Source organism: Ranitomeya imitator, chromosome 4, assembly GCF_032444005.1.
Source record: "Ranitomeya imitator isolate aRanImi1 chromosome 4, aRanImi1.pri, whole genome shotgun sequence".
In the NCBI taxonomy this organism is placed as follows: Eukaryota; Metazoa; Chordata; class Amphibia; order Anura; family Dendrobatidae; genus Ranitomeya; species Ranitomeya imitator.
The window spans coordinates 657,205,301-657,224,163 of NC_091285.1; the positions used below are offsets into that span (position 1 = coordinate 657,205,301).

The 18,863-nt window shown below is 42.0% G+C and overlaps 1 protein-coding gene across 1 annotated transcript in view; it reads right to left on the reverse strand.

The window, feature by feature from the left end:
* DSN1 (DSN1 component of MIS12 kinetochore complex) overlaps window positions 1–18,863 on the reverse strand; it is a 69,996-nt gene that overhangs the window by 28,057 nt on the left and 23,076 nt on the right. Inside the window, exons 2-6 of the mRNA XM_069767047.1 lie at window positions 13,291–13,524; window positions 11,342–11,415; window positions 9,619–9,691; window positions 4,796–4,883; window positions 2,391–2,453 (exon numbers count right to left, since the gene is read on the reverse strand). Of these exons, the coding sequence (XP_069623148.1) occupies window positions 2,391–2,453; window positions 4,796–4,883; window positions 9,619–9,691; window positions 11,342–11,415; window positions 13,291–13,513 (521 nt within the window). The 5' untranslated portion in view covers window positions 13,514–13,524. The remainder of the gene's footprint in view (window positions 1–2,390; window positions 2,454–4,795; window positions 4,884–9,618; window positions 9,692–11,341; window positions 11,416–13,290; window positions 13,525–18,863) is intronic.

An 18,863-nucleotide genomic window follows, 5' to 3' on the forward strand; every position in this document is an offset into this window, starting at 1 on the left:
CAGGGGGCTGCGGCTAACTGTGTTCTTATGGCTTCTATATAGGGATTACAACCGATGTGTTTAAATCGGCGCATGCGTGATGACCGGCGCCCCGGTGGTTACAACACATCTGGTTCCAACCCAAGTGTGGGCGGGTGGAGTAAATCCTCCATTACATCAATACCTAGCCTACATTTTTGAGAGACACACAGAATGATGGCGACATGCTGGGCATGTGACTGCCCTTTTTTAAAAAAAATATTTTTGTCACTTTTTTTTTTTACTTACTACGGGACGAGATGGGTGCTTGAGGAACTGCCCTATTTTAAAATGTCCACCTCTGTTTATGCCAGAATTTTAGATGGTGTCTTTCATGTGAGTGCGCGTGCCTGGTGGGTGCTGCTGAACGGAGCATCGCCGAAGGCCTCGGCATCCCTAGTGCAGGCTGGGGGATTTCCTAAGCCCGGCCGCACTTGGGATGAGACCGATGTGGTGTAACAAATGGTCACCACGCATGCGCCGATTTAAACACATTGGTTGTAATCCCAATATAAGAGCCATAAGAACACACAGTTAGCCGCAGCCCCAGAGGAAGATCACACAAAACACGCGTTGGGGCTGGTAGCATCTGGTCCCAGGACGATGCAATGGGTAAAAGCAGAATTTTGCTTTATCTTCACAGCTTTCCCTTAAAGTGGTATACATATTATTTAGCTAGTGAATATATTTTCCTGGCATGCATCCTCAGCAAATGGTCTATGGATTGGCATTTTTTGTAACCTGGGAACAATGACTGCATGAGCACTAGCACTTTATAAATACTTGCTGCTACTTTTTGCTCCCACCCACCACAAATTTCTGGGGCCAATATGCTTTACATCTGTGTAAATCATCTATCCACTTTATCATTTTATGTGAATTCTGCGATTTAATTTTCAGTGTATTATCTTTGTAATAAACTTGATATTTTTAGGGGATAAATGTTGCTCTTTTTTCTTGCATTTTCAATACCACTGTATTGCTATACATAGGCACAATCATGCCCGTGGCTGACCTTCAAAGGAGAAACAAGATGGTGGTGACTGGTGCACTCAGCAGACCCTTGACTGCCATGGCAACACATCAGTACACCACAGCCGCATTGCAGGGGGGGCGATGCAAGCCAGGTTGCGTGCATATTAGTGCCCATTCTGTTGGCATGCAGCTGCCCCCACCCACATCAGGCTCTGTATTTATATTGTCTATCGACAGAAAGTCACAGCAATTATAATGACCTAGTGATAAAACAACAGCACACAGCTTGATAAGTGACACATCGTTGAGTATTGCGTTTTAAGGCTATGTGCACACGTTGCGGATTTTGCTGCGGATCTGCAGCCGGTTTCCATGTGTTGTACAGTACCATGTAAACCAGGGGTGTCAAACTGCATTCCTCAAGGGCTGCAAACAGGTCATGTTTTCAGGATTTCATTGTACTGCACAGGTGATAATTTAATCACCTAAACACAATGATTACAGCACTTTGTGCAAAGCTAAGGAAATCTTGAAAACACGCATGGTTTGCGGCCCTCGAGGAATGCAGTTTGACACCCCTGATGTAAACGTATGGAAAACAAAGTCTGCAGTGCACATGCTGCGGAAAAAAACGAGCGGAAACGCAGCGGTGTTTATTCCGCAGCATGTCAATTCTTTGTGTGGATTCCGCAGCGGTTTACACCTGCTCCATAATAGAAATCCGCAGGTGTAAAACTGCAGGTGGAATCCACACAAAAACAGCGGGTAATCCGCAGTGCGGTTTACCTTCGGATTTTGCAAAAACAGTGCAGAAAAATCTTCACACCAATCTGCAATGTGTGCACATAGCCTCACTCCTACCTCATACTGTCCTCAGATTACATAGCAAAAACCTGCAGACAGATTCCTTAAGTATTTGAGGAGTTCCTTTCTGGTAGTTTTGACATTATTGAGCTGTAAGCTCGAGGAATACATTTCTTTGTATGAAATATTAATGGTGCTAGCCGCAGCATTTGTTATTCAGGTTATCGATTTTATACTGGTCCTTTGATTTTGGGCAAATATAACTTCTTATACACTTTTGCTGGTGTGCAATTTTCTGTCCATCACCAACCGTATACATGGAGAAATTGTTATTGTACAGAATTTTTATCATCTTAGATTAATATCATCAGTAATATTTCTTACAACATAAGGTGTACATGGCTACAACACAGAGCTGGGGGGGGGGGGGGGGAGTGGAGTCCGGGCACAATTTCTACTAATGAAAGGCTATTTCAAGAGGAGGTGGTTGGGGGAGAAATTTGTATGCTTGGTGTAGAAAAGCAAACTGGGAGGGGAGAAAGAAAATTAAAAAAAAAAAAAAAAAAAAAAAACACAACAGAAAAAGAACTTACTTTACAATATCAGCCTTAATGTCCGCCTGATGAGTCTCAAATTGTTCTTCATTTTTCTCTGAGCTTTTGAAAGAAAAAAAAAAATGTATACATTAACTATAGTTTATGTAAAAGGCAAACATTGTATACATGTTTTTTTCATTTCATTTTTGTCCAAAACCACCTGCCAGGCTGATTTGCCAAGTACAAAGGAGAAGCCAATTACCACCTCCTCTTCTGGAGCCTCTGGTGACTAAAGGTACCGTCACACTAAGCGACGCTGCAGCGATACCGACAACGATGTCGATCGCTGCAGCGTCGCTGTTTGGTCGCTGTCACACAGACAGCTCTCCAGCGACCAACGATCCCGAAGTCCCCGGTAACCAGGGTAAACATCGGGCTACTAAGCGCAGGGCCGCGCTTAGTAACCCGATGTTTACCATGGTTACCAGCGTAAACGTTAAAAAAACAAACAGTACATACTTACATTCCGCTGTCTGTCCCCGGCGCTCTGCTTCCTGCACTGACTGAGCACAGCGGCCGGAAAGCAGAGCGGTGACGTCACCGCTCTGCTTTCCGGCTGACCGGCGCTCACAGCCAGTGCAGGAAGCAGAGCGCCGGGGACAGACAGCAGAAGGGAAGTATGTAGTGTTTGTTTTATTAACGTTTACGCTGGTAACCAGGGTAAACATCTGGTTACTAAGCGCGGCCCTGCGCTTAGTAACCCGATGTTTACCCTGGTTACCAGTGAAGACATCGCTGGATCGGTGTCACACACGCCGATTCAGCGAGGTCAGCGGGAAGTCCAGCGACGAAATAAAGTTCTGGACTTTCCTCAGCGACCAACGATCTCCCAGCAGGGGCCTGATCGTTGGTCGCTGTCACACAACGATTTCCTTAACGATATCGTTGCTACGTCACAAAAAGCAATGATATCGTTAACGCTATCGTTATGTGTGACGGTACCTTAACATATCGGGCATAGACTTCATGTGATGTTTCTCTGTCAGATAAAAAAAAAGACTGACGGAGTCCTGAGAGGTGAAAAAACTGACGTCAGCCCGCGAGAGCCAACATGACTGGCAATGATCGATAGAGCGGCAGATGTGGAAACCTTTATCTCCATAATGGAGTGGCAGTGCACATATTGTCTGCCTTCTGTACGCTCGGCCTTTTTCTCCCCCAACAGCCTAAAAAAAAAAAAAAAAAAATGAATGGGGCGGTGGTCAGGCGGCCGAGCTATTGCGGCATTCTGTAACGAGGATCGAAAATCCCTGATCAGTGTGGGTCCCGGTGAATGCGACACCCACCAATCGTCAAGTTACCACCTATCCCGGGGATAGAAAATTCCTTGTTTTTAACTGGACCACCCCTTTAATAGGAGTAAATAGGAGCCATTTTAACCACTAACATTGCAGATGACTGTTAGTAGATTGAGCGGTAAAGCAATATCGAGTTCAATGGTGGTTCCACAGTGTGACAAGTCTGTAATGCAGACACAAAAATAGCATCCATATTGAAACAAGCCTAGTATCACGACAGGGAACGATATGGTCTGATCGCATATAACCAGACTGATAACGATGTCTTCACATTGCATTTAGAGGCGCGAGTCCAGAGTGTGCCGAATCTGCGCACTAGGCGTACTGTCACTGCTGGATATGCCGCCTTGTAATTTTTCATCTACTGTCCCTTTTAAATCTTTATACCATAAACATTAAGTCCTCTTTAAAAGGTTCTTTCAAAAAAAAAAAAAAAAAAAAAAAAAAATGAATGGGGCGGTGGTCAGGCGGCCGAGCTATTGCGGCATTCTGTAACGAGGATCGAAAATCCCTGATCAGTGTGGGTCCCGGTGAATGCGACACCCACCAATCGTCAAGTTACCACCTATCCCGGGGATAGAAAATTCCTTGTTTTTAACTGGACCACCCCTTTAATAGGAGTAAATAGGAGCCATTTTAACCACTAACATTGCAGATGACTGTTAGTAGATTGAGCGGTAAAGCAATATCGAGTTCAATGGTGGTTCCACAGTGTGACAAGTCTGTAATGCAGACACAAAAATAGCATCCATATTGAAACAAGCCTAGTATCACGACAGGGAACGATATGGTCTGATCGCATATAACCAGACTGATAACGATGTCTTCACATTGCATTTAGAGGCGCGAGTCCAGAGTGTGCCGAATCTGCGCACTAGGCGTACTGTCACTGCTGGATATGCCGCCTTGTAATTTTTCATCTACTGTCCCTTTTAAATCTTTATACCATAAACATTAAGTCCTCTTTAAAAGGTTCTTTCAAAAAAAAAAAAAAAAAAAAAAAAAAAAAAAAAAAAAAAAAGGATTGTGCAAAGCAAACTGCTCTGATAAGTTTTTAAACATGTCCAAAATTTGCCCACTGTATCGAAATGTCTCGGCATTCACCTGGTCAACTTCTCCGTACATCTATGAAAAGTTCCACGATGGTGCAATCGTTCTAGAAAACATTTAAACTTTTCATTCCCTGACATGGCTGAAAGATGAAAAACACACTGGGTTAATATTTGCATGCTTCAGATCAATAATCATTACTGAAGGTTCAGCAATCTTGCCTGCTTGTACGTACCAGAGTCAACCGTTCATAGGCAGGAATCTCATCTATGCACGGCACATATTGTAAGCCTCGCCACATGTATAGTCTGAAAACTCTACATTTACATTCACTAACTTCTACATTCAATACTCTCCCATGATCATTAAAAACATAATAGAAGAGGGGAACCACTGTACTATTTTTAAAAGTCTAATCATGATGGAAATATGGATCTTCATAGCCGCTTGCCTGTTTTAAATAGTGGTAAAAGTTCAAAAGTGGACATATTTTTATCGTTTATTCTCGCTGCTCCCTTGGGTGTGTTTTTTTGGGCGGTAATGCATTAAACGGTTCTAGAAATATGAGCCTTTGAAATTTAGCATTTAATTTTATGGTCCTTATCGAGGGAGTGGTGATAACATGTCAATAATGCCTAAAGTCAACACCCCAAGAGAATCTAGTGAGGTTTTTTTTTTTTTAAAATAAAAAGACCATTCACAAGTATGAGCATGCTAAACTGAGCACATCATGGAATAGCAGCTGTAGAGCAGAGCAAAACAGTTTTTATTTTTTTATTTCTCTTCATTGCAGTGATATTAGCTTGCAATGTTTAGGTTATAGGTCAACTTGGCATTACTAGAGATTAGTCTCGGGGGAGGGGCTTATACTTTTTCCCCCTGAATGAGGTTAACCAATTGTAAGCAGACAGCATCTTATAAGTGAGAAAAGAACATGGCCTTCTCTAGGCAATGAGCTATGCAGCTAAAGTGTAAAGATAAACAGAGCAGAGTCATTTATAATTAAAAATACTTCTAGACAGTCAGGGTGGGGGGAGGGGGAGAGGAGATCTGGCAGTGTTTATAATGATACATACAGTTGTGCTCCAAAGTTTACGTACCCCGGCAGAATTTTTGCTTTCTTGGCTTTTTTTCAGAGACCATGAATGGTAACAAAAAAAAAAAACCCTTTCTCCACTCATGGCTAGTGGTTGGGTGAAGCCATTTATTGTCAAACTACGGTTTTTGCTTTTTAAATCATAATGACAACCCAAGATATCCAAACGACCCTGATCTAAAGTATACATACCCCATTTCTTAATACAGTGTATTGCCACCTCCAACATCAATGGCAGCTTGAAGTCTTTCGTGGTAGTTGTGGATGAGGTTCTTGATTTTCTCAGATGGTAAGGCTGCTCACTCTTCTTGGCAAAAAGCCTCCAGTTCCTGTATATTCCTGTGTGCTAGCCACCTTAGGGAGAGACCCAAGTTGGGCTGGGCGTTCTAGCATGAACTATGCTCTTGAGATCTCCTCAGAGTGGCGCAATGATATTGAGGCCAAGAGACTGAGATGGCCATTCCAGAACCTTCACTTTGTTCTGCTGTAGTAAATGACAGGTCGACTTGGCCTTGTGTTTTGGATCATTGTCATGTTGGAATATCCAAGTACGTCCCATGCGCAGCTTCCGGGCTGATGAGCGCAAATTTGCTGATAACGTGCTTCATTCATTTTTCCTTCAACTTTGACCAAATTTCCTGTGCCTCTGTAGCTCACACATCACCAAAACATCAGTGATCCACTTCTGTGCTTTACAGTAGGAATGGTGTTCCTTTCATCATAGGCCTTGTTGTCCTCTCTCCAAATGTAATGTTTATGGTGGTGGCCAAAAAGTTCAATTTTGGCCTCATCACTCCACATTACCTTGTTCCAGATGTTTTAAGGCTTGTCATTGTGCTGTTTTGCGTATTGTAGGTGAGATACTTTAAGGAATTTGCGCAGTAATGGCTTTCTTCTGGCGACTCGACCATGCAGCCCATTTTTTTTCAAGTGCCTCTTTATTGTGCATCTTGAAACAGCCACACCGCTATTTTTCAGAGAGCCTTGTATTTCAGCTGATGTTATTTGTGGGTTTTTCTTTGCATCCTGAACAATTTTCCTGGCAGTTGTGGATGCCATTTTTTGTTGGACTACCTGATGGTGGTTTTGGTTTTACAGCGCCCCTGATTTTTCCATTTGTTAATCACAGTTTGAACACTGCTGACTGGCATTATCAATTCCTTGGATATCTTTTTGTCTCCCATTCCTGTTTTATACAGTTCAACTACCTTTTCCCGTAGATCCGTTGAGAATTTTTTTGCTTTCCCCCATGACTCACAATCCAGAAACGTCAGTGGCTGGATGAAAGATGCAAGAGTCTGTCTGGATACAAGAAACTCATCTTTTATGCACACACACTGATTACAAGCAAACAGATCAAAGGTGAGGATGTTACCTTTAATAGCCATTCAAACAAATTTGTGTCAACTTCTATGCATGTTATCAGGCCAAAATCACCAGGGTTTGTAAACTTTTGATCAGGGTCACTTGCATGTTTCAGGTTGTCATAATGATTTAAAAAAAGAAAATACAGTAGTTTGACAATAAATGGCTTCACCCAACCACAAACCATGAGTGGAGAAAAGGTTTTGGTGTTATATCATTCATATTCTCTGAAAAAAGGCCAAGAAAGCAAAAATTCTGCTGGGATATGTAAACTTTGGAGCCCAACTGTAACTCGGTTGTATCACTACACAGTAGATGCATGATATTAGAGAAAAGGGAATGTTCTTTTCTCCCCAGCAAGACACTGTCTGCTTATGATTGGCCAACCTCATGCAGGGGAAGAAGTGCATACCCCCAGAGACAAATCCCTGGTAACATCCAGTTGAACTATAACTTTATAAGCTAATATCTCCACAACAAAGAAATTAAAAAATGAAACCACCTTTTGCATTTCAGCTCTGCAGTCACTATTCCATGATGTGACCAGTTTAACATGCTAAAACTGATGAAAAGTCATCTTTAAACAATTTTATTTAATGAGCCCAATTAATAACATATGGACAAAAGGGAGCCCTGTTTTGCTTCGATGCAAATTACCTATTTATTTGGCCAGCCTTAAGGTACCGTCACACTCAGCAACTTTGCAACGAGAACGACAACGATCCGTGACGTTGCAGCGTCCTGGATAGTGATCTCGTTGTGTTTGACACGCAGCAGCGATCTGGATCCCGCTGTGCCATCGCTGGTCGGAGCTAGAAGTCCAGAACTTTATTTCGTCGTCAGGTCGGCGTGTACGAGGGGCGATCCAAAAGAAATGATAATCGGTTATTTCTATTGCACACAGAAATTAAAATAAAATGTTTTCTTCTCTCTTAGGTACCCACTAGTCCAGGAAAAAAAAATCACTTAAATAGACCACGATTCCCGGGAGCTACATTCATTTGAATATGAACTGCCGAGGAGTGAACATCAAAATGGAAAAAAACGAGCTCAGAGCTGTCATCAAATACCTCTGCTTGAAAAAAATGACTACCAAAGACATACACAGCGACTTGGTGGAAACATTGGGGGACTCTTCTCCTCCATATTCCACAGTTGCATGCTGGGCCAAGGAATTTAAGCTGGGAAAAACATCGACGGAAGATGAACATCGTGAAGGACGCCCATCCACAACCCTCAATGAAGAAAACGTGAAAAAAGTTGAAGAAGTTGTATTGGCAGATCGAAGAGTGACTATCAGGCATGTAGCTGAGGTCACAGGGATCTCATATGGCAGTATTCAACGAATCCTTGCAAAAGAATTGCATATGAGAAAGGTCTCCGCGCGTTGGGTGCCAAAAATGTTAACTGACAAGCAAAAGAAGAAACGAGTTGACATTTCAATAGCAAATCTAGAAAAGTTCCAAGCAGACAAGGAAAATTTTTTGTCACGTTTTTTGACCATGGACAAGACCTGGATCCACCACTTTGATCCCGAAACTAAACAACAATCGATGATGTGGAAACGAGCCGACGTACCGACGCCGAAGAAATTCAAAGTGTCAAGCTCAGCAGGGAAGGTTATGGCGTCCTTTTTTTGGGACGCTGAAGAAATTATTATGGTGGACTATTTGGAGAAGGGAGCCACTATTACGGGCTCCTACTACGCAGAATAAATAAGAAGATTGTGGGAGGCTATCAAGGAGAAAAGGCGCGGCAAACTGCGGGCTGGAGTGCTGTTTCACCAAGATAACGCGCCGGCTCACAAAGCTGCAGTTGCCATGGCTACCATTCAAGAAGCGGGCTTTGAACGGGTGGAACACCCCCCCCTATTGGCCAGATCTAGCCCCCAGTGACTTCTTTCTCTTTCCTCGGCTCAAGGAACACCTCCGGGGCAAGAAATTTGATGACAATAGCAACGTGATTACCGCTGTTGGGAATTTTTTTGAGGGTCAAGATCAAGAATTTTTTCTAAGGGAATTCTAAGTTTAGAAAAGAGATGGACTAAATGTATAGACTTGTTAGGAGACTATGTAAAAAAAAAAAAAATTTTTGATTATCATTACTTTTGGATCGCCCCTCGTATTGTCATGTTTGACATCAAAAGCAACGACGCCAGCAACGTTTTACATGGAGCTAACAACCAGTGAGAACGATAAGTGAGTCGCCGTTACTTCACAGGATCGCTCCTGCATCGTTCTGGAGTTGCTGTGTTTGACGTCTCTACAGCGATCGGCTCGTTGTCTATATCGCTGCAGCGCCGCTGAGTGTGACGGTACCTTTACAGGACCACTCTAAAGCCAGGCTCCTATTAAAAAGGTTAACTGCTTGCTAGTGTTTTCCTATTAGAGCTACTTTAAGGAACACAAATACTCACCACTGACGTTGAAAGATTCTGCACTGAATGCATCGGCATGAGAGAGAGAAGTTTCTAATTTACGAAGGGAGAACTTTATAAGATAAAAACAGAGAGAAGGGGTACAAAATTTTAATCAGATGTACCTAAGTGTATATACACAGTGCTCAGCATAAATGAGTACACTCCAACAGATTTGTCAGAAAACCTTTCATTTTCCTTTCAAAAGTAACTTCTATATGGGATACCATAATATGTTGCAAAAAATGAGTACACCCAAAAAAAGTATTAGGAGACAAGCTACAGTTTAGACTACAAAATTCATCCACAGGTAAGGCTAATTATGTATTACATGGTGAAAGCCACAAGAAAATCAGAAAAGCTTTACGTATTGATCAGAATACTGGAGGAAGTGAAACAAAAATGGAACAAAGATGGAACTGGAACCCTCTCACAGAGATGTCCTGGCCGTCCATGGAAATTAACACTTAAACAGTAGCGTCTTCTGTTAAGAAGGGTTGGGGTGAGTAGTGAGGTTGGGAGTAAGGTGAGAAGTTATCTAAAGTAGGAGAAAGCCAAACCGGGGTGAGTGTTTCTTGTGACACAATAGGGCTTACTACCTAAAGCTCATGTGCAAAAAAAGCCACCTACAATTTGCCAAGGCCCATGCAGAAATACATAAAGACTACAGGGAATTTATATTCTGGAGTAATGAACATGAACATGTTTCTGGAACTGATGGCTTCAAAACAGTAATGTGGCATCAAGTTGAGGAGAACAAAAAAAAAAAAAAATGCATGGTGCCTTCAGTGACACATGGTGGCCTCAGAGTCCTTACGGAGGGCTGTATGAGCTGCTGGTGTCGGGAGCTACATTTCACTGACAGTATCATGAATTCACAGATGTACTGCTCCATAATGAAAAGAGAATCCAGCACTCTGTGCCCTTGGTAGACAAGCACTTTTCCAACATGACAATGATCCATAACACACATCTAAGGACAATGGTGCATTTTTGTTGAACAAGGACCAAGTGTCTCCTGATCTGAACCCAACTGAAACACTTATGCAGAATTATGTGGAGAAAAGTTGTCATCTCTCTGCATCCAGCAGCAAGGCTCGTTCTTGAAGAATGGAAAAAGACAGATATTGCAATATGTCGCCAACTTTTTCATTCAATGCCTAGAAGACTTGGTGCTGTCTTAAAAATCATGGTGGTCATTTAAAATACCAGATGTAGTTGTTTTTGAAGTGGGGTGTACTTATTTTTGCACCAACCAATTTAGCAAACCTGAAGATTTACTTCAGCGAATGGGATTGAGCTACAATATCAGAGGCACACACGGTTTTTGGGCAGCTGTAGACGTGTTTTCTATTCCTATGAATGACCTAAGAATTCCAAAGAGCTTTATGACTAAAGAACAGCCCACAGACACACGCAGCCGTCCAAACGTTGAAGCCTGCTGCTCCATTTTAAGATACCATCAGTCTTGACTTTTACCAACATTGACCAATAGATAAAACTTTATGCTCCTTACCCCCCAAAATATAAAATTTTTAATTTTTTTCTTCGTCAAGATTTAAGGGTTAGTCATATTTTCAGCTGCACCATACACTATTCCGGTTCCATAAAACAAACCAGGACAATGCCCCCAAAACGACCGAAAGTCAAACGTGCCCTCATTTGCAAAATCTACGTTATCTAATAAAAGATTCACTATCCTGGAGCTGAAGGCATTACATACCTCAAAGCAGGACTGCAGCAGCTCAGACAATCGCTGACTTTCTGGTAATTCCAAACTGATGGCTTCACTAAGCTCTTAAAAGAGAAAAATATAGTAATATTTCAGTAAGCAATGATTTTATATTTTCACTCTAAGGTCTTAAGGGAGTGGCAATATAGGATTTCTAAAAACATAAATAAAGTAAGGAGTTAAATTAAATAAAGAAAACATACTTAAGTCTTCAATCTTCCATTGCTCCAGAGGCGTTACGGCGTTTTCCGCTGGTATCTGCTAACCTCCTGCCGCGATCACATGCAATGCATTACTTACATGACTGCTGCAACCGATCGGTGGTCTCAGCAGTGATGCAGTCATCTATGGAAAGTGATCACTGAGTGGCAGCAGCAGTCATGTACAAAATGTATGGCACTTGATTACGACCTGCCAGAAGCAAGTAGAGAACGGACGCTGGATTGAAGAGTAAGGCTGTGTTCACATGTTGCGTTTTTGCTTTTTTTTTTTTGCTGTGTTTTTTTACATTCTAAAGTTTAGTGCATAAAAAAAAATTATCTGATTCAACTTTATCAAATATTTGCACTATCCATTAATTGATGAAAAATGCTAAAAAAAAAAAAAAAAAAACACCACCACCACAGAAAGAAGTGACATGCTGCATTTTGCAAAAAAAGCAGCTCTTTGACAAAACAGTCAGGAAGAAGAGAAAAAAGTTTGCATGAGAAAAATCTGCACCAAAAACACAAGTAAAAAATGTAGCAAAAACGGGCCTTTTTTAGCTGCATTTTCCCTAACAAGATATGCAGAAATTTCTTCAAATACTTAATATACACATACCCACAACTGAGGGGAATCATGACAGTGGGCAAATGTCACACAGAATGTGGAAATATATATAGCTCAGAAAGCCCCTCTAAGTATAGAAGGAGCTGACAATTTAACAATTTATTCATGCATTTCCAAAAGGGATAACAGAGGAATGACCTACATTTTTTTTTCTGATAAAAAGTACTCCAGGTTTGATATTTTGTAAAAATATAAACATTTACTAAAACCAATGTATGTTAGAGGAGACAACATGTCCTCTTTAAAGATGATGTTTGGTCTAAAAGAAACAAGGATTTGCAGTTGTCTGCGGTGGGAATGGCGGTCAAGAATGCAATATGCATACTCCCGGGCAAAACCAGCCGAGTGGGTGCAGTCTCACTCAACACTTGCCGCAATCCACTAGGTGGGTTCTGCCCAGCGCTAGGAGGATCCACAAGTCTGCAGTCACACAGAATGACTACAGACTTTTCATTTTAGACCAACCATCCCTTTTAAACATCAGCATCCTTGTATGCAGTAGAAACTCCCGCTCAGATGCTGAAGTCACCGACTGGCTGCCGCGTTGTTGACAGGACATGAGTGCTGCGGGCAATATTAGTCATCGGGAGCAATATTGGACCAGGGACGAAGCGTAAAGCGTGGCTGCTTGTTTCCTATTGCCTAACAAAATGCATCCAAGGATCAGGATTTCTCAAAAGGGGGCTACCCCTGTACAAACAAGGAGATGTACACTACAGTTTATTTCTGATTTTTAAAAAGTGGCCGTGGTGGTGCTAAATTAAAAAAAAAAAAAAAAAAAAAAAAAAAAAAAAAAAGCACCTAATAGAACGCCGCTCTTCTGTACTGCTGGGTGTAGCCCTCGCACGTTTCTTCTTCTCATGGGGTGAGCGTCAGGTGACTACTGCAGCCAATATGCATATGCTGATTGGCTGCAGTGGTTCAAGTTCTGAAAAAGCCAGAATAAAGAACTAGAGGACTGTTAGCTTAGAAATCCTGCCGAAACAAACAAACTGTAGTGTCTGACCCCATTAACCTAAAGTTACATAAAACTGCACCCAAATAAGAATATTCAAAACAGCTGACATAATATTTTAATAGACTATGCCGACAGAGGCACCAATCCTGACCTGTGGCATTGTGGTAGATTGGAGGCAATGTCCTACGTTTCTTGCCAACAGATCTCCTTAAAGATTTTCTTCTTTCCCGGGGGCTGGGGAGGATCTCTTTAAAGGACAAATTTTCAGGACTATTTCTCTGTCTCTTTGCTGGGCTTGTTACAGAAGCAGATGGGGAAGTGGAGGAACTCTTCCTTGGACTTGATCTAGTGGGGGAGACATGAGTGGTCTCCATTTTCTCTTCACCTATAACAAACATGAAAAGTAAACCAACAAAAATTTGATGCATCCTCAGAATATTAAGAAACCGTCATCACTGTGGATACATATACCCAACATTTACAAGCGAAATCATTGGATGTCTACACACACAAAAAAATCTGATACTAAAATTACAGCACTCCTATAGGTTACGTCAACACATTGTGTTTATGCAGCATTTTATTTTTTTACCATCAGCCAAAACCTACTCTCCGGGAAGTAAAGATGCTGCTCAGCGTTATATCAGTGGTTTCTTTTTGATGCGGATTACTTGTCTGATTTGGCTACAATACATGTTTAATCGTTCGAAACATACATAATCCTCTACGAGGTATATTGAGAGGATAAGAAGTGAAATGAACGATATTTGGAGATTAAAAAATAACTGTTTATTAATACAATTGTTAAAAACAGGGGGCGGGGGGATGGGGAATATATGAGACAAAATAGGGACCTCCAAATGGTAACGGGAGAGATGAGCCAACAATCATCTAATAAGAATATTCAGTATAATGAGGTAGATTAATTGTTACATGAGAGGAGTCCCCTCCAAAACAGAACATATAAAATCTCAAACGTGCACAAGTGTGACTGCCAATTATTGTGGCTGATGGAAAAAAGCAGGCAAAAAATACTTTTTCTCTTCCCTTACTTAAAGCTAATCTCTATTGTCAATTATAAGGATAAGAATAAAGGGTGCATAACAGGGAAAAACGACTTCTGTAGAGGAGTTGGAGGCCAGTGCCCTGGGATCATGTGACGCGTCGGGAGAGCACAGCCACACGTCCCCTCGCTGTTACATGATCCCAGGGCACTGGCCTCCAACTCCTCTACAGAACCATCCAGGTAACATAACTTTCATTACATTCCCTCCGTGCTTATCTCTATCATAGCCTGCACATGAGGATCCTTACTACCAGCTTCTGAGTAGCTGCAATTATATAGCACCCAGCTAGTTGAGATATTTAGGAAATTCCCTCCCTGTGTACGCACCCTTTATTCTTATCCTTATAATTGACAATAGAGATTAGCTTTAACCCCTTCATGACTCAGCCTATTTTGACCTTAAAGACCTTGCCGTTTTTTGCAATTCTGACCAGTGTCCCTTTATGAGGTAATAACTCAGGAACGCTTCAACGGATCCTAGCGGTTCTGAGACTGTTTTTTCGTGACATATTGGGCTTCATGATCGTGGTAAATTTAGGTCAATAAATTATGCGTTTATTTGTGATAAAAACGGAAATTTGGCGAAAATTTTGAAAATGTCGCAATTTTCACATTTTGAATTTTTATTCTGTTAAACCAGAGAGTTATGTGACACAAAATAGTTAATAAATAACATTTCCCACACGTCTACTTTACATCAGCACAATTTTGGAAACATAATGTTTTTTTGCTAGGAAGTTATAAGGGTTAAAATTTGACCAGCGATTTCTCATTTTTACAACGAAATTTACAAAACCATTTTTTTTAGGGACCACCTCACATTTGAAGTCAGTTTGAGGGGTCTATATGGCTGAAAATACCCAAAAGTGACACCATTCTAAAAACTGCACCCCTCAAGGTACTCAAAACCACATTCCAGAAGTTTATTAACCCTTCAGGTGCTTCACAGCAGCAGAAGCAACATGGAAGGAAAAAATAAACATTTAACTTTTTAGTCACAAAAATTATCTTTTAGCAACAATTTTTTTTATTTTCCCAATGGTAAAAGGAGAAATTGAACCACGTACATTGTTGTCCAATTTGTCCTGAGTACGCTGATACCTCATATGTGGGGGTAAACCACTGTTTGGGCGCACGGCAGGGCTTGGAAGGGAAGGAGCGCCATTTGACTTTTTGAATCAAAAATTGGCTCCACTCTTTAGCGGACACCATGTCACGTTTGGAGAGCCCCCGTGTGCCTAAAAATTGGAGCTCCCCCACAAGTGACCCCATTTTGGAAACTAGACACCCCAAGGAACTTATCTAGATGCATAGCGAGCACTTTGAACCCCCAGGTGCTTCACAAATTGATCCGTAAAAATGAAAAAGTACTTTTTTTTTTTTTCACAAAAAAATTCTTTTAGCCTCAATTTTTTCATTTTCACATTGATAACAGGATAAAATGGATCCTAAAATTTGTTGGGCAATTTCTCCTGAGTACACTGATACCTCATATGTGGGGGTAAACCACTGTTTGGGCACATGGTAAGGCTCGGAAGGGAAGGAGCGCCATTTGACTTTTTGAATGAAAAATTATCTCCATCGTTAGCGGACACCATGTCGCGTTTGGAAAGCTCCTGTGTGCCTAAACATTGGCGCTCCCCCACAAGTGACCCCATTTTGGAAACTAGACGCCCCAAGGAACTTATTTAGATGCCTAGTGAGCACTTTAAACCCCCAGGTGCTTCACAAATTGATCTGTAAAAATGAAAAAGTACTTTTTTTTCACAAAAAAATTCTTTTCGCCTCAATTTTTTCATTATCACATGGGCAATGGGATAAAATGGATCATAAAATTTGTTGGGCAATTTCTCCCGAGTAGGCCGATACCTCATATGTGGGGGTAAACCACTGTTTGGGCACTCGGCAGGGCTCGGAAGGGAAGGCGCGCCATTTGACTTTTTGAATGGAAAATTAGCTCCAATTGTTAGCGGACACCATGTCGCGTTTGGAGAGCCCCTGTGTGCCTAAACATTGGAACTCCCCCACAAGTGACCCCATTTTGGAAACTAGACCCCCCAAGGAACTTATCTAGATGCATATTGAGCACTTTAAACCCCCAGGTGCTTCACAGAAGTTTATAACGCAGAGCCATGAAAATAAAAAATAAGTTTTCTTTCCTCAAAAATGATTTTTTAGCCTGGAATTTCCTATTTTGCCAAGGGTAATAGGAGAAATTGGACCCCAAATGTTGTTGTACAGTTTGTCCTGAGTACGCTGATACCCCATATGTGGGGGTAAACCACTGTTTGGGCGCACGACAGGGCTCGGAAGGGAAGGCACGCCATTTGGCTTTTTAAATGGAAAATTAGCTCCAATCATTAGCGGACACCATGTCACGTTTGGAGAGCCCCTGTGTGCCTAAACATTGGAGATCCCCCAGAAATGACCCCATTTTGGAAACTAGTCCACCAAAGGAACTAATCTAGATGTGTGGTGAGGACTTTGAACCCCCAAGTGCTTCACAGAAGTTTATAACGCAGAGCCATGAAAAAAAAAAAAAAAAAAAAAAATATTTTCTCAAAAATGATCTTTTAGCCTGCAATTTTTTATTTTCCCAAGGGTATCAGGAGAAATTTGACCCCAAAAGTTGAACCCCCAAGTGCTTCACAGACGTTTACAACGTAGAGCCGTGAAAATAATAAATCATTTTTCTTTCCTCAAAAATGATGTTTTAGCAAGCATTTTTTTATTTTCACAAGGGTAGCAGGAGAAATTGGACCCCAGTAATTGTTGCGCAGTTTCTCCTGAGTACGCTGATACCCCATATGTGGGGTAAACCACTGTTTGGGCACATGCCGGGGCTCGGAAGTGAAGTAGTGACGTTTTGAAATGCAGACTTTGATGGAATGCTCTGTGGGCGTCACGTTGCGTTTGCAGAGCCCCTGATGTGGCTTAACAGTAGAAACCCCCCACAAGTGACCCCATTTTGGAAACTAGACCCCGAAAGGAACTTATCTAGATGTGTGGTGAGCACTTTGAACCCCCAAGTGCTTCATAGAAGTATATAATGCAGAGCCGTGAAAATAATAAATACGTTTTCTTTCCTCAAAAATAATTATTTAGCCCAGAATTTTTTATTTTCCCAAGGGTTACAGGAGAAATTGGACCCCAAAAGTTGTTGTTCAGTTTCTCCTGAGTACGCTGATACCCCATGTGTGGAGGTAAACCACTGTTTGGGCACACGTCGGGGCTCAGAAGGGAAGTAGTGACTTTTGAAATGCAGACTTTGATGGAATGGTCTGCGGGCGTCACGTTTGCAGAGCCCCATGTGTGCCTAAACAGTAGAAACCCCCACAAGTGACCCCATTTTGGAAACTAGACCCCCCAAGGAACTTATCTAGATATGTGGTGAGCACTTTGAACCCCCAAGTGCTTCACAGACGTTTACAACGTAGAGCCGTGAAAATAATAAATCATTTTTCTTTCCTCAAAAATGATGTTTTAGCAAGCAATTTTTTATTTTCACAAGGGTAGCAGGAGAAATTGGACCCCAGTAATTGTTGCGCAGTTTATCCTGAGTATGCTGGTACCCCATATGTGGGGGTAAACCACTGTTTGGGCACACGTCAGGGCTCGGAATTGAGGGAGCACCATTTGACTTTTTGAATACGAGATTGGCTGTAATCAATGGTGGCGCCATGTTGCGTTTGGAGACCCCTGATGTGCCTAAACAGTGGTAACCCCTCAATTCTACCTCCAACACTAACCCCCCCCACACCCCTAACCCTAATCCCAACTGTAGCCATAACCCTAATCACACCCATAACCACAACCCTAATTCCAACCCTAACCCTAAGGCTATGTGCCCACGTTGCGGATTCGTGTGAGATTTTTCAGCATCATTTTTGAAAAATCCGCGGGTAAAAGGCACTGCGTTTTACCTGCGGATTTTCCGCGGATTCCAGTGTTTTTTGTGCGGATTTCACCTGCGGATTCCTATTGAGGAACAGGTGTAAAACGCTGCGGAATCCGCACAAAGAATTGACATGCTGCGGAAAATACAACGCAGCGTTTCCGCGCGGTATTTTCCGCACCATGGGCACAGCGGATTTGGTTTCCATATGTTTACATGGTACTGTACACCTGATGGAACACTGCTGCGAATCCGCAGCGGCCAATCCACTGCGGATCCGCAGCCAAATCCACACAGTGTGCACATAGCCTAATTCTAAAGATATGTGCACACGCTGCGGAAAACGCTGCGGATCCGCAGCAGTTTCCCATGAGTTTACAGTTCAATGTAAACCTATGGGAAACAAAAATCGCTGTACACATGCTGCGGAAAAACTGCACGGAATCGCAGCGGCTTACATTCCGCAGCATGTCACTTCTTTGTGCGGATTCCGCAGCGGTTTTACAACTGCTCAAATAGAAAATCGCAGTTGTAAAACCGCAGTGAAATGCGCAGGAAAAACGCGGTAAATCCGCCATAAATCCGCAGCGGTTTAGCACTGCGGATTTATCAAATCCGCAGCGGAAAAATCCGCAGAGGACCAGAATACGTGTGCACATACCGAAACCCTACACCTAACCCTACCCCATTCTAATATTAGTGGAAAAAAAAAAATCTTTATTTTTTTATTGTCCCTACCTATGGGGGTGACAAAGGGGGGGGG